General features: G+C 30.8%; 2 protein-coding genes across 8 annotated transcripts; one reads left to right on the top strand and one right to left on the bottom strand.

The window, feature by feature from the left end:
- Positions 1-1739: 1739 nt before the first annotated feature.
- LOC100817738 (carotenoid 9,10(9',10')-cleavage dioxygenase) lies at positions 1740-7019 on the bottom strand. The gene is made up of 13 exons (XM_026128851.2): positions 6828-7019; positions 6595-6735; positions 6359-6461; positions 4361-4620; positions 3881-4060; positions 3713-3791; positions 3511-3592; positions 3358-3420; positions 3112-3250; positions 2736-2988; positions 2565-2629; positions 2142-2306; positions 1740-2042 (listed from the first exon to the last, which is right to left on the bottom strand). The coding sequence occupies exons 1-13, from the start codon at positions 6936-6938 to the stop codon at positions 1923-1925; spliced, it is 1761 nt and encodes a 586-aa protein (XP_025984636.1). The 5' UTR covers positions 6939-7019; the 3' UTR covers positions 1740-1922.
- A 3603-nt stretch (positions 7020-10622) lies between these two features.
- Positions 10623-15139, top strand: LOC100818271 (probable glycosyltransferase At5g20260). Of its 7 annotated transcripts, none has more exons than XM_041016351.1 (8): positions 10731-10964; positions 11277-11365; positions 11519-11660; positions 11754-11756; positions 12287-13103; positions 13195-13325; positions 13745-14093; positions 14242-15139. In XM_041016351.1, exons 5-8 carry the CDS (start codon positions 12336-12338, stop codon positions 14905-14907), a joined length of 1914 nt encoding a protein of 637 aa, XP_040872285.1. In that variant the 5' UTR covers positions 10731-10964; positions 11277-11365; positions 11519-11660; positions 11754-11756; positions 12287-12335; the 3' UTR covers positions 14908-15139. The 7 variants fall into 7 exon arrangements, with proteins under 7 accessions (XP_003527839.1, XP_040872285.1, XP_040872287.1 ...); XM_041016353.1 differs by having other exon boundaries at positions 11320-11365; XM_041016352.1 differs by lacking the exon at positions 11754-11756.
- Positions 15140-15868: the final 729 nt, after the last annotated feature.

Here is a 15868-nt window from a genome sequence, read left to right on the forward strand (position 1 = left end):
GACAAGTACGTAAGTTATTATCTGTATGGGATCAATGAAGAAGACAAGGAATCAACAAAGGAGCTCTTCTATCCAATGGATTAATACACTTATATGTTTTTAAATGCATGGTTGCGATATTGTATGTATATATTCAGGTATATTTTTCCCAGTGTTGAGTTTGGATGGTTCAAAATTCGCATAGAGCTTTGAGCTGTATTTTGTTTTTAAGGAAAAAGGCATTTTTCTTGCATTGATGGGCTAGTGCCTTATTTGCCACGTCATTGTCTCTAATACGCACAAAAACTAAACAATCAAATTATAAAGTTAAAAACCAAGTTATTGAGTGTAAATTATAGGGTTGGCTATTGATAGATTAGGTTAAAATTATATATGTTTTTCGTAAGCCAAAATAATAAAGTAATTTAATAAAATTTCTTTAGCTTATTATCATGTTGATATAATCTAATAAAATTAGGTTATATTAAAATTATATACGTACTTCTCCAACGGTAGAATAACATATTTTATTGCAGTTTCGTACTACAATGATATAACCCACTTGCTTGCCAACTGTAGAATCTTATTAAAGATGTTAAAATAGCAATAAAAATACAAATGTTTTTGGAGAGAGTAAAAATATAATTAAATAATAATTAAACTTACAAATAATTATGGTTAATTTAAACGTATTGTATAAAATAGCAATCTATATGGCTTTTATCATGTCGTGATATTGGTATCAAAGTGATTTAATTTAGATATATTCTTTAAAATGATTAAATTCACAAAAGCAGTTCCACTTAAAATTAATTAATACGGTAAGGGATGCATTTATTTACTTGATTTACCATTATTATTTATATAATTGATTATTATATTCAAATAAATTATGTTTAGCATTATAAATAAATCATTTTGTTTATATAGCATGGGATATTGGGATGTATATTTTGAAAAGCTTTATGGCAAATGAAAGGAGAAAACCCCCAAAGAAAACTAAAAATCGAGACATTATATAAAAGAGGGAACAAACTTAAAAACTCTAATTTGCCTCTCTAAAGAGTGACTAAAGTTGGCTACTAATTCTTTCGTGACTTAGCTTTGTGTATATAGAGGTGTGAGTCTGAATTGCATGGACGTTTGAATCATCATGGATTTGGGGGCCGTAGTAAAAAAAAATGAAATCTTTATGATACTGACCCACTTAAACCTTCCAACAAGCAAAGCCTCTTTAATCTGATCCCACACTAATCTCCTTGAAGCCACGTTGACAGGCAATAAAAATACCAAACTTAGCATGAGCAACCTCATGGTTCCCTATATCTGCAGCATAAGCATACAAAATGTTTCCACAATAATCTCGGAGAACTCCAGCAGCAGCAGCTTGACCAGAAATCATGTGTCTGGATCCATCACAGTTCTGATTTCTGTGATTCTAGAAATTAAAAATTAAAAAAAAGGAAACCTAAGGATAGCAACCTTTTTGTTTCTTTTTAGAAGATATTCTATTTTATTTTTATATATAAAGTTAAAGTTTTGTTTTTAGAATATTCACTAAATGATTTAATATTAACTTTACTAACTATTAATGCAATAATAACTTTGCATGAATCAACTAACACGAATTGTTGAGCTTAATCAGTGCCTTAATTTTTGAGTTTTCATTATATAGTTACGTTAAGTACTTAGTGAAAGATTTTTATCGTTTATAGTAGTCCTTAACAAAGACACTTGGAAGGTTCAATAATACCAGCCATTCACACCCAAAGAATCACTAATGCTTTTGAAAACACAGCACAAATCAATCCGTACATATCAGTCTTTCAAGAATAACTTTAGGCGTTAACACTTCAGTTCCAAATATACATTTACATTTACCAGAGGGGAGCAATATGACCAATATAGATCTTGAGGCGTTTGTTGTTTTACACTCTGTAGTCCTACTGTGTCTCAAATGAAATTGGCATGAAAGCTCCGTGAAATCCATATGGTACTCTACGAGGCATTGTAATTTTAGCAACCGTTTCACCAGAAAACTTCTTTGTGTCAATTATATGAACCTGAAAGAAAAGTGGACAAGAGTTTATTAGTGTATATGGGAAATAATGCCATAATTCTCAGCAAGATCCATCATAAGATGAAGAGTAATTTCAACCCACTTCAGATATGTTTGTATCTTCATTGTGAACAAAAGCTATGATCCAACCGTCATCTTCTTCAAGACCACCATCTCTGGGGACAAAGGCAGCCCCACTGCAAAATGTGTTCTTCTCAAACATGTGGCATTCCACTCTTATAGGCTCTTCAGGTTGCTCTCTGTTTCTCTGCTTCAGAAAATCAAGTTATGGTAATTGTAGCCTAGGAATTAAAAATAAGTTTAATGGTGATGCGGTGACAATGTAACACTCCCCTTCAATCACAAAATACCATTGATAAGACTTTTTAAGATAATTATTGTAAAAATCAATAAATTTATTATACATTGTGGGTTGTGATTGGATGTTACAGTGCATAGTCTTTTTTTTTTTTTTTCTAATTAAAAATTGCTATTAGTCAAATATGCTATCCAAGCATTCTCTTACCATGGAAAACTTTGCACATGATTCTTCAAAGTAGAGCTTCGCTAAACCTCCGTATTTTGGCACGTCTGATTAACCCAATGACAACGATATTGTTATAGAATATTTACATAGGAATTTAATTATGAATTGCTAATAATTCTTGAAGAAAAAAAGGTTCTTCTCTATTGTTACCTTGAGTAGAGCTTGCAATGGGATCAACTACTTGAGTGTATGCATATCTATTCCTAATACCTATGAAGTTTCCATTGATCATAGGAAAATCCATATAAACTATGTTGGCTCCACAGAGACCTCTCTCCTTAACTTCTCCCGTTTGCATATTCAATCGCCACTCGTGACAACGAGATAACCACTCAAATTCCTTCAAACTCGGGTCAGGTCCAGGAATTAATGAATCAAGAGATCTGCAACCCCTCACTACAACCTGCTTCATACACAACCACATATTTTCAAAATCTTAACGTGGCCTTTTTGTTCATATATCTGAGAAATTTTTAGAAATCTTCTGTATTACTAATACTATTACTTCTAGTTCTAGGTAACTTGCCTCGTGACCATCCTCAAAAGAATTGATAATGTGAAAAGTGCAATTAGGTTCCACCTCAAACCATTTGATTGAGTTGGCATCACCATAGTGTGGCATTACTCCAATCCTTGCATATTCCTCCTTATTATACTTCATTAATCTACACACAGACAAGAAATGCCGAGTCACAAAACTTTTCTAACCTATTCATAGTTTAAATTGAAGGCATTTGTGATCTCATACAAACTACAAAAGATATGCACTCACGGGCCTCCTCTAAGAAGTCTGTTTAGATCAATGGTTAGTGGGAAATCCATGATCACATTGTACCTGCAAAACAAAACCCCCCACAAAATACATATTTTACAACGCAAACTTCAGAGAATAAAACCAACTCAGCACAATAGTCAACAATGCTACCTCTGTGTAACACCTATGTCATGGCAAAGAGTGCACCTGTTTAGTTTGAGGTCAACTTTGTGAACCAATTTCTTGCCATCAGCTGAAAAAGGAGAGGAAAAAGAAGCATGTTCGCACAGTTCCATAGATATTATCCGCACTATTGAAAACAAGTAATCAATACACTTTTTTTTCTTCTTTACTTTTAAAGTACATAGCATACCAGAAATAATTCCAACTACGGCAAAAGGTTTGGTTGCTGCAACCCCAAATGTAACTAGTTCCCCTGTACCTGGAACTTTCTGTGATAGTACAACAATTGAATTTGAGAGCGAGCAAACAATTTAGAGTGCTAAAATATTGATTTGTTAATACACATATAAAGAAAAACCTTTGGATGACTAGTAAAAGGACGATCCCAGGCACCATTGACATTCCAATTCCTTAAAGTTTTCAGTGTAAAGATATCAATCTCTTGTGGAATGTGATTTTCAGCAACGGAGTAAAACTTCCCTGAGTGCTCAAAGACATTGGTGTTGCTGATGTACTTGTTTACTTTGCCAAATCGCAACTGTTAAATCACAAGAATGTGACTGGATGAGGCATGCCAAGTGATAATACCATCTCTAGGAATTGTTGGTCCAAAATACATTAGTATCAAACTATTGCTTGATGCCTCACATGTGAGTTTGATTGTTAGCCATTAAATGCATGGATTTTGAGAAGAAACAACATTTTATTTGTACCTTCTAATCTTAGCTAGATCATTAATCTTAGTCATGTTTTAACTACTACTTCTTTGTAACCCAGGCTACTATGTTTTTAATGTGTCAAGAATAATACTACTACTAATTAGTATATATATGCTGACCCAATTTAGCAGATAAGCAGACAAAATGGCTGGTGAATCGCCTTCTATGGCCGGTAGAAACAATGGTTTACTTCGTTGCTTTTCAACCTTGTATGTATCGGTTTCAACGTACTTGTTGTTGTAGAGGACAGTCCAAATCCCTGGACTCCACCTTTTAAAATAAATTGCGTGAAGCATTCCCTCTCCTTCCACCCATATGTAACTTGACCTCCCAAAGATAGAATTTGTTGATTGCAGTCCTCCAAAAAGTGGATTTGGACCTGCAAAATATACATGCTATGTTAAATAAGAAGCAATAACACTTACCTGATGGTAATTGGGATGGGATCTTAGTATGCTCCTAGATTAATTTAATAATAATATCAAACAGTGACTTGCGATCTAAGGTCAAATATATTTGTTGTGACTTTTAAATTTTCGAAGTTGAGTTTTAGTCTTTTTAAAACATTTTTTCCCCTTTAATTTTGAAATACACCACTTTTAACCTTTTAATCTTTTAAGTGGTTCAATGCTTTATAAAGAAACTGAAAATAATTTAGTTAGCGTTTAAACAGCAAAAAGTTAGGCTTTTTTAGCGATTGGGGGTAATTTTTTTCCTTTATAAAGCATTGAACCATTTCAGTTCAATTTTTATTTATTTATGATATATATTTTTTTAACTTACGACTTTGAAAGTTGTAAGTTTTGTTTTTTTTTTTCTTTCTACAATTTTGAAGTCGTTTTTGGTTTTTTTTATACGTTTAAAGTTTTTAATTTTATAATTTTTTTATTTACTTATATTTTATTTTTTTTATTTTGTTTTCAATTTTAAATTTTATTTATTTAAAATATATTATATTTTTTAATATTTTTTTGTTTAATATATTTTTTATTTGAAACTTAATTTTACTTGTGTATATTTTTATAAAATTTTAAATATTGTTTTATTTAAAATATTTTATATACTTTTTAATATTTTTTATTTAAAATTTATATATATATATATATATATATATTAATAATGTTATTGAATATACAAAATATTAATAATTTACTTATTTGTATGTACAATTATTATAATTATGTTAAATATATAGAATTATCTAAATTTTAAATATACAAAATATTTTAGATTTTACATTATTTAAAAATTACATAAAATATTTAAAATAAAAAATATTTAAAAAAATATATAACATATTAAATAAAAACATAAAAAAATATACAAGATATTCAATAAAAATAATAACAAGTAAAATTAAAAATATTAAATAAAATTATTTACAATTTTTAAAAAATTGAAAACAAAATAAAAAAGGAAATACAACTAAATGAAAAATTCTAAAATTAAAAAAGAAGACTTCAAATTCGTAGGAAAAAAAAAACAAAACTTACTACTTTGAAGTTGTAAGTTAGAAATAAACATATACAACTTTTAAAGTTAAATTAAAAAAAAATAAACTGAATTCGTAAAGAAATTTAAATGATGAGAATTTCAAATATTTTAATTTGAATTCCTTCATTTTCAAAATTTGTGTTTGGATAAAGAAATTGAATTTCTTCATTTTTAAAATTTTGTGTTTGGATAAAGAAATTAAATTTTTTCATTTTCAAAATTTTGTGTTTGGATAAAGAAATTGAATTTCTTCATTTTTAAAATTTCTTATTTTGATAAAATAATCAAATGCATTCTTTTTCAAAATTTTATATTTGAATAAAACAATTTTTTAATAAAATAATTATTTTTTTTCATTAATAAATTCTTTGTACTATTTATGGAGTGTGATATTCCAATAAATATATACTATTTTAATCTATTTTAATTAAAAATATATTAATTTAACTATAAGTCGTTATTTATAATTTTAAATTTCCTCATCTAAATATATTCTTAAGAGATCCACCAGGAAGGACAAATTCTTCAGTTACTAAGATGTCACTCACATGGGGAGTTTATTAATATTATCATATATCGCTAGAAATGATGCTGCGTTAACACAAAGTTGAAAGGAATCCCACCGTTTCTAATGTAGACACCCTCGGGAAAATCATCTGGAATTTGTCCTTGGATGCTTGTCACAACTATGGCTTCACCTAACTCCACCACCGGAGCAAAGTTACTCTGCACAGTTAATGGAACACTGTTTATTAGAGGTTAATTTGAAAGAACCTTATATATTGTTTGTACTTTCGAACATGCATTGCATGAGCAAGTCAGAGTCTGGAAGAAGAGCACTTGCTCATTATATTAGTACCTGAGATGGAAGCAGTGGTTGGTCAATAAATTCAAAGAACGAATCTACAAAGGCATCAAGTAATATAGCTGCAGTTTTTGACATGGTTTTCTTAACATCATCAATTTGCAAGGGGACTTCAGGCAGAACTTTCTTGAGTGGCTGCGCAGTAAAAGTGGGAAGAGCAAAAAGTAAAAAAATAATAATAATAATAATTAAAATGTGCGCCATAGAGGGGATGTATATGATGTTACCTTAAAGGCAGGGAAGAGTGGAAGGTTGTAGTGGCGAGAATTGTCCGAGACATGGGAGGGTCTTTTCTGAATGGAGCAATTCACTATGAATGTTTTATATAAAGTGGCCATATAGGTGTGGGTTAATAATATGTAGCTTGGTGCGTCTATATTCCCAATTTGGCTAACTTCAACACACAAACCAAATAATGCCTTGAAAGCACGGTATGTCGTGTACACATCTAAATTTGGTGCATCGAAAATGGTTGTTATAAAGTTGGATAGGCGAGGTCTATTGGGAATTCACATTTCTTTACCCAACGGGGGTTTATATTTTAATAACAATAATTATGCTTGATCTAATTAAGTTAATATGCTAGACTATCAAAGAAAGAAAGTGGCACGAGCTCAATGAATATGATGGTATTATTATTGGTCCACCTTAGTATAATGGGAACTCTAATGGAGTCAATAAATAAAAAAACAGCTTATGATCTCTAATATAACTCCTCAAAATTGTCTCTTAAACATTTGGAAAGTTGCGAAAACTCACTGAGTTATTAAGAATTTTAGTTGTGGAAAATTTATAACTCCTTTTATTTTTGGTTGTGCTTTGTGATTATAATAAGCTTTTCATGTCATTCAACTAATCAATAATTATGAATCTAGTATTTATTATAATTCTTAATAATCCCTCACACGCTATAAATCTTTTATAACTTTGATGAGATTTTCGTGTATTATTTTAGGATATATATCTATAAATTTTAGTTTTTACATAAAGTATAAAGATAATATATGTTTATAGAATTCTATGATATGAACTTAATATTATTTTAAAAAAAAACTTAATATTATTTAGTTTATAATTAATTGCAGAAAAATTGCGTACATTAAATATAATCACAACTTCTCGTGATAAAATTGCAATTCTTCAAGACTTAAGAGTCTAGAGTCTATTTGGTTTAAAAAAGAAAAGAAAATTTTGTCCACTGGAGTCTGGACCCATCTTTTGTCCAATTATGGCATGGTATCGAGAAGCAAGACACAGACACGTCTATGTACACTGGCAGGTGAGATCCTCTTTTTAGACTTATTTAGAGCTTTCAATCCATTGGAATATGCCTCTTTAAACGGTTCCCGTTACTCTTTGTAATTAATTAATTTAAGACAGGTTAAATTACTCATTTTGATATCTATGATTTTACAATTTTTATATTTTTTATTCAAGTAATTTTTTTGTCCCTATAATTTATATTTTAATTCTCTTTTAGTTCCTATAATTAATTTTTATAATTTATATTTTAATTTTTTTTAATCCATATAGTTTGAAAGTAATCTTTTTAATCCCTATACTTTATATTTTAATTTCATTTTAGTTCTTATCATCAAAATGAATAATATTATCAATTACAATTAACTAAAAAAATGTTAACCAGTAACTTGTAACTAATTTATGGTAAGATAATTTGTAATAAAAAAATAATTGATAATTTATAACTAATTTGTAGTTAATTATTTTTATATTTTTTTTAATAAGGACTAAAAGATAATTAAAATACAAATTATATGGACTAAAAATATCATTTTCAAACTAAAGGGACTAAAAGATAATTAAAATACTATAAGGACTAAAAAGAATCATTTTAAACTACATAGACTAAAAGAGAATTAAAATGTAAACGATATGAACTAAACAAACCATTTTGAAACTATAAAAATTAAAGAATAATGAAACTATAAAACAATAATTTAACTTTTAACTTATCACACACAAAAAAAAAATAATTTTATTAAGACCCCCTCATGGTCTATATGCAATTATTATAGAAACATTCCAAATGAATGTCTACAGACTACATATATAGGATATGCTACGTGAGGTTGTTTGACAGAGTAACAACAATTACCAATAGCTCTACATAAAGATAGGATCTAGAAATTTAAACTTTAAAATGTTGTTACATATTGTTACAAAAATGATAGACTCAATCTTTAGTGGATAATGCCAACAATTATTGGGTATTATAAACCAAGCAACACACAAACAACATAAAAATAAAAATAAAATATATTATCCACTAAAAATTGAAGTGTTACATTGGTAAAATTAAATTTCAAACTATGGAATTATTAGGAAACGACTTGTTTGGTTTCCGTTTTTAAAAAAACTTATTTGATAAGAAATGAATAGTTATTGTAAATTGGAGAATGCAATGCAACCACTTTTTCTTACATCAACCAGGCCATTCGCTTCGGAATCCAACACCTCCCTTCTTGGGCCACCCCCTTGGCCCACTCCATTTGCCGCTCCGTCCAGGCCCAACCCAACCCCCCTTTCGTTCCTGTTTTGCTCACCCATGTCCACAGAAGCACGCTACCGTACGGTCAACCGTTGACTCAATCCAAACATACCTACCTCTAATACCCTGAGGAAACTTTTCCCCTGATTCCACACTCAACCTTTCTTTCTTTCTGTTATTATTTCAATCTGAATTCAAAACAAATTTCAATAAGTAATACATATTTTATCTATCTACATTATTGGGGGTTGTTTGATTTGGTACCGAAGACAGACGATGAAATCAAAAAACATATATAAATATTCCAAAATTACACATGGCCAATCAATCAAACAAATCTTAATCTTTTTTTAAGAATTTTGGTCTCCAAGATTCATGATTCTTAAGAATATTTATTCCTAGACATGAATATTTGCTCTTCTACCAAACGTTTCTTAAAGTAATTATTAAAAAAATTACTAAATTTACTATTAAAAAAATTTACTAAAATTTATAATTGAATGATAATATTAAAAAGAATAAAATATACGAATGATTCTTAACTTTTTTTGTATTTTTAAATTGATTTCCTAATTTTTAAAAATTCTAATAAATGCTTAGTAAAAACACAAAATAAATTAATGGACCATTCATATATTATTTTTATTTATTTAAAAGCATTATAAGTGACGGTACATTCAAATTAAGATTAAATCTCCACATAAAAAAAAATAAAGATAAAATCTCATAATCATTGTATAAACTATAAAATCAAGGAAGTCTAATTGATTTAGTAAAGTGTGTGGATTGTTACTGTCTTTTATTCTTACATATAAAAAATCAGTATAAAGAGTAATATTTAATTTTTTAAGAATTTTTAATAAATAGAGTAACTAATTGTCGGGTTTTATTATAATTTAAAAACCATATGCAGACAGGAACTTCTGATGTACGTAGTAAACAAAACGTCACACCATGCAGGGACAAGAACTTCTCATGTAAAACGTTATGATAGGTTAATCAATTAAAGAGGATTTAAGAATTAGGACCCACCGCTTTTAAACTGATCATAATACTCATTACTCATAATTATTCAATTAAAAAAACATAATAAAATATTTATAAATAATCGTAAATAATATTTTACCAATTAAGTTAAATTTTAAAATTAAAATATTTAAAGACACATTTTTATATTTAAAAAATAATTTTACAAAAAAATAGTGATTTTAAAATATGTTATATTTACCCTATAGTTCATTAATATTTCTAACTAGTACTTGTGTAATAGATAAATTATTGTTTTTAAACACATGAAAAGCCCAATTCCTCATCATAATGGTTAGAGAATGAGATTGATGAACTCATAGCAACACAAACACCCAAAGCCTCGTCATAACAAGGTTCATTACTCATCATATGAAATTGGATTTGAAAAAAATGAAAATAAAAATGTTAACGACGAGAATTTGGGTGCGCAGGGGAAAAGTTGTTGTAATAAAAAGCCAATTATGACTATGTTCAAAATTGAATGACCAGCAACAAAACGCATGGAATTTAAGAAATGATTAGGTGATCCAAAATATATTATTTAATAATTTCTAGTACACATAATTGCCCTTTGTTTTGAAATTGGATTTAATATTAGTATGTTTTTTACGGCTACTGATGAAGAGAGAGAAGAAAGTGGTAAATTTTGGCTGCTGGCTTATGCAGCTGAATGCTGATGTTGGTGGCGTTCAGTTCAGCGTATTAAAGGGATCACGGTCTACCCACTTCAGTTCAACCCTTCTGTCCCAACTTTCCAACAACAACAACAACAACAAAGTACTCCAACTTCGAGCTAGAAAACAGAAGCTTCCAACCTAGATGCCGGGTACAGTGTTTCAGTTTCACATTACTTTACTGCATTTTTTTTTTTATGTTCAACGACTTTAGCATGGCAGATAGAAGAGCTAGAATAAATTTTACTTATTTCTTATACCCCAATTAAAAAAAAAGTTGTACTTTTGACCATCTCTAGAAAAGCTTCAACGCATAAAAATAAATATTTGATACTCCTTGTTTTGTGTGTGGCTGATCTGAAGTTTCCTGAAATAGGGAAGAAATATTAAATTATTCTTGGAATCTAGTTTTACAACTGGCACTTGAAACCTACAAGTTAACTAAAACGTGACGTAATTCCCAGGAATATTTTCTTCTCTTCTCGTCTTTGTAACTCACTGTACCAGGAGCAACCTAAGGACTAAGGAGGAGTTGAACGCTGTTTATTTGTTGGTAAAGTTAACACTTTGCATCCTCAATTCTCATGTTTTTTTTTCCCAATTATTTGTTTTCGATCTTTATCATATTTATGCCTTCTGTAAAAGAATGAGAAGCAATTGATGTAATTTGGAACTAAAATTTAATGGTGCATGAGGGTGGCATCAGAATTAAGAGGTGGGTTTTGACATTTGAGGACACCGACTTTGCTCTGGTTCTGAACTTTTGAACTCTGATCGTGAATTAGGAGACTAGGAAGTTGCTCTGTGGCTGTTAATTTGTGTGCCACCCTTCTCTTCCCCCTTTCTCGGTAATTTTTAGTTTAGGGCCATTTGCTTCTATGAACTTCAACTATTTTCCAGAAACCATCTGACCTGTGCTTGACTTGTGAGTAAACATGCAGAAGGTAGATATGTTTCGTGATTGAGACATTCACATTGCTGTTACAAAGAAGTGAATTCGAATGTGGAATTCTGCATCATGATTTTATTCCATTGATGTCTGAACTTGGAACTAGGGAAAACGAGTCTGAATTACTTTACCTTCTTGCTATTGCCAATTTTTTTATGACACTGTACATTCAATTGGGTGCATTTGAGTAGTGAAACAGTGTCGGTGGATACAAAATTTCCATTGATAGACTAACCTATTTAACCTTTAGGTTCAATTCACTTCATAAAGTTTTTTTTTTTATAAACAAACTCATAAATTTTGGTAAGGAGATACAACACTTAAAAAAGACACATTTTTTCATGAAAAACCACAACCTTTCATATACTTACATCTTCCCATGAATAGATATATACTTTTGTGAAAGGATACAACCTTTCATTAATTTTGAAAATCTCTCACAAATTTCTACCATTTTCTTTTAACCTAATACAGAAATTGCCTCTGAATTCTTACTAAACCTGAGTTATTCTGGTATATCTGCAGAGTTGATATGGTAATTGGGCAGTGACGGTTGTTCAGTAATTTTAGCAAAATGGGTCAAGAATTGTGGTCAATATTTCAGCTGGAAAGAAAGAGATTGTTTTGGCTAATCGGCATTACAGTTGCAATCATATTAGCATTCCAATATTTGGAACTTCCTTATGGTGGCGTTCAACCCATTGTATTCTCTGCCGAAAACACACCAACATCGGATAGCATTAGATTCCAAGCTGCAGATCTACCATCTGAGTCTGAAACGTTCAACAACATGACATTTTTTAACAAAGCAAATTCTACTGATGAAAATGCCTTTGAGATTGCTAATGAAACTAGGACTTCTGAGGAAAAGGGTACTGTTTCAAACACTGGTTTAATCACAGAACCGGGAAGGGAATCAAGCAGATCTTTAGGATTTGATGAAACTAATGAAAGTTCCACTGTGGAAAGTATTGAGATATCAAATAATGGTTCTGCAACTGAGCAGACAGGAAAGTTTGGACTGAGCATTTACAACAATACTATTTCTAGTTCCCCTTCTCATGCAATAATACCAACTAATTTAGCTCCACCTCTAAGTCCAACAGAAGTTAGCCCAAATATTACATCTCCAATGTCATCAAATGATTATGATGAAACTGATTTCGCCGAGGAAGAGCGGTTCAAGCCATCAAAAGATGAATTCAATATAGTAGGCAATAATTCTTCTATCAACAGTGTGCCTAAGGAGACTAAAGGTTCTCAAATACCACTTCCAGAAGTAACAACAATTTCTGAAATGAATGAGTTATTACTTCAAAACCGTGCCTCATATCGTTCTATGGTAAATGATTTAATGACATTTTTCTTTTCATTTTATGACTAACTATTAAATACTCTTGAGTTCTGTCCTAATGTTGGTAACTTGTTTCTAGAGGCCTAGGTGGTCTTCGGCTGTTGATCAAGAGCTACTGCAGGCCAGATTAGAGATTGAAAATGCACCAATCGTAAATAATGTTGAAAATCTTTATGCTCCCCTTTTTCGAAACATTTCGAGGTTCAAGAGGTATCATTTGATTATTGTGGTTTTGTATTTTGTTTTGAAAAATGTTTCAGAAGCATCTCCAGGAAGAAAATTTCTATTCTTGCAATCTACAAATGTATGAATATAGTTGAAATGATAGTATCTCTTGCAATCTCCAGGAATCTCATAATTTGTGGTCTTCTGTTACCTTTACCTAAATATCTGTTGCTTGATACAGAATTCAGAATAATTCATTTAAGTTGCTTGATTTCTTGATGTTGAAAACTCTGCTGGCTATCCAGGGAAACAGAATTAAACCAAAAAAAATGTTGGATATGTGCATCTGCCTAAATGTGTAGCAAGCAACAATGATATATGAAGCAAGATTCTAATAAATACAGCTAAATGTTCTTTTAAGTTTTAACCTTTGTACTAATTATCCTGTTACTGTCTAATTGTAGGAGCTATGAATTAATGGAAAAAACTCTTAAAGTGTATGTGTATAGAGAAGGAGACAAGCCCATAATGCATTCACCATATCTTTTGGGAATTTATGCTTCAGAGGGATGGTTCATGAGGCTGATGGAAGCTAGTAAGCAATTTGTGACTAAGGACCCAAAGAAGGCCCACCTATTTTACCTACCTTTCAGTTCTCGGATGCTAGAGGAAACTTTGTACGTACCCAATTCCCATAGTTCTAGGAACCTGATTCAGTATCTGAAAAATTATGTAGACATGATTGCCGGGAAACATCGTTTCTGGAACAGAACAGGAGGTGCTGATCATTTTCTTGTTGCTTGCCATGACTGGGTATATATTCTTTTCCTACTTCAATTATGCGTCTTTTCTTCTGTGTCACTTTGCTAAGGGCACCAGCTATAACTGTTTCTTATTTGACCTTCAAAGATACTACCATTATATCTTCTCCTAAAGTAAACCTTTTGGCTATACTATGCAGGCCCCTACAGAAACAAGGCAACACATGGCTAGGTGCTTAAGAGCCCTATGCAATGCTGATGTGAAAGAAGGCTTTGTCTTGGGGAAGGACATTTCTCTTCCTGAAACTTATGTCCGCAATGCTCAGAAACCCACAAGAAACATTGGCGGAAACCGGGTTTCAAAGAGGAAAACTCTGGCATTTTTTGCAGGGGGAATGCATGGCTATGTTAGGCCAATCCTATTGCAGCACTGGGAAAATAAAGACCCTGCCATGAAAATCTTCGGGATACTGCCAAAGTCTAAGGGCAACAGGAACTACATCCAGTACATGAAGAGCAGCAAGTACTGTATTTGCGCAAAGGGCTATGAAGTCAATAGTCCAAGAGTTGTGGAGGCCATCTTATATGAATGTGTCCCAGTTATTTTATCAGATAACTTTGTGCCTCCATTTTTTGAGATGTTGAATTGGGAATCCTTTGCTGTTTTTGTCTTGGAGAAGGATATTCCAAATCTGAAGAATATACTCCTTTCCATACCTCAAAAGAGGTATCTTCAAATGCAGATGATGGTGAGAAAGGTGCAGCAGCATTTCCTTTGGCATAGGAGCCCTGTCAAGTATGATATATTCCACATGGTACTTCATTCCATTTGGTACAACAGAGTCTTCACCGCAAGAGCTAGATAGACTGAAAGAAGCTTTTCTTTAGGGGAACAACATTCGTTGGGGACAGACACAGAATAAGACTGAAGTTGGTAATCAATAAGGTCATTTTCATGTGTTTTTTTTTTGTTTTGGAGTTTTTGGTGCAATTAAATTTGTATATATTTATTCTTACGTTGTCTTGAATCATTCTTAGTCTTCCTACAAACCTTGTTGGATGTTTGGGTAGTTTATATAAGGTTAAATTCAAACCTTATTTTCACTATTGTAAAAAAAAAAAAAAAATCATAGTCCTCGTATGAGTCTTATGCTCCTGTGAGTATGGACTTTCGTAAGGGACTTAGGTACGAGGTCACACCGTTTAGTGACAGTGCTATAAAATAAAATTAATTATAATTCGTACCATATCAATTATGTAAACACGCATCTTAAATAAATAAATAGAAGATCAGAATGTATCTCAGGATCTTTGTTCATAAAAGCAAAACGTAATTAACATCAATGGCCCATTTGAGATTTGTTAAATTCGTGAATAAAAATGTACGGTGGGTTCGGTGCGCATGGAACGATAGTACAAGTGATATAACACAGACAAGTAAATGAGTCATGGTTCAGTTTTTTGTTCTATTCACTTTTTGCTAGTCATGGAGCACAACACAAAAATTATGTTGTGTGTTGTTTGATAAGTACTCAAAAGAATATGGTGATATATATATATATTATAACACCTTTGTATTGTAAATGTTTATTTTACATTATATAAAAAGACATAATGCAAAATTTTGATATTTTTATTATTTTATAATAATTAAATTATCTGTATATTTTTTGTTATATTATAGTAGTATTATATATTAACAGCGTAACTAATTTACATAATCAATAGTGGCAGTTAAAAGTATTTAAAAGATAAATGATTGAATTAAATTTTAAAAAACTAAATAACCAAATTGAATATTAAAAGGTAAAGGACCAATTTGGCCTT

This window comes from Glycine max, chromosome 6, assembly GCF_000004515.6.
Source record: "Glycine max cultivar Williams 82 chromosome 6, Glycine_max_v4.0, whole genome shotgun sequence".
Taxonomy (NCBI): Eukaryota; Viridiplantae; Streptophyta; class Magnoliopsida; order Fabales; family Fabaceae; genus Glycine; species Glycine max.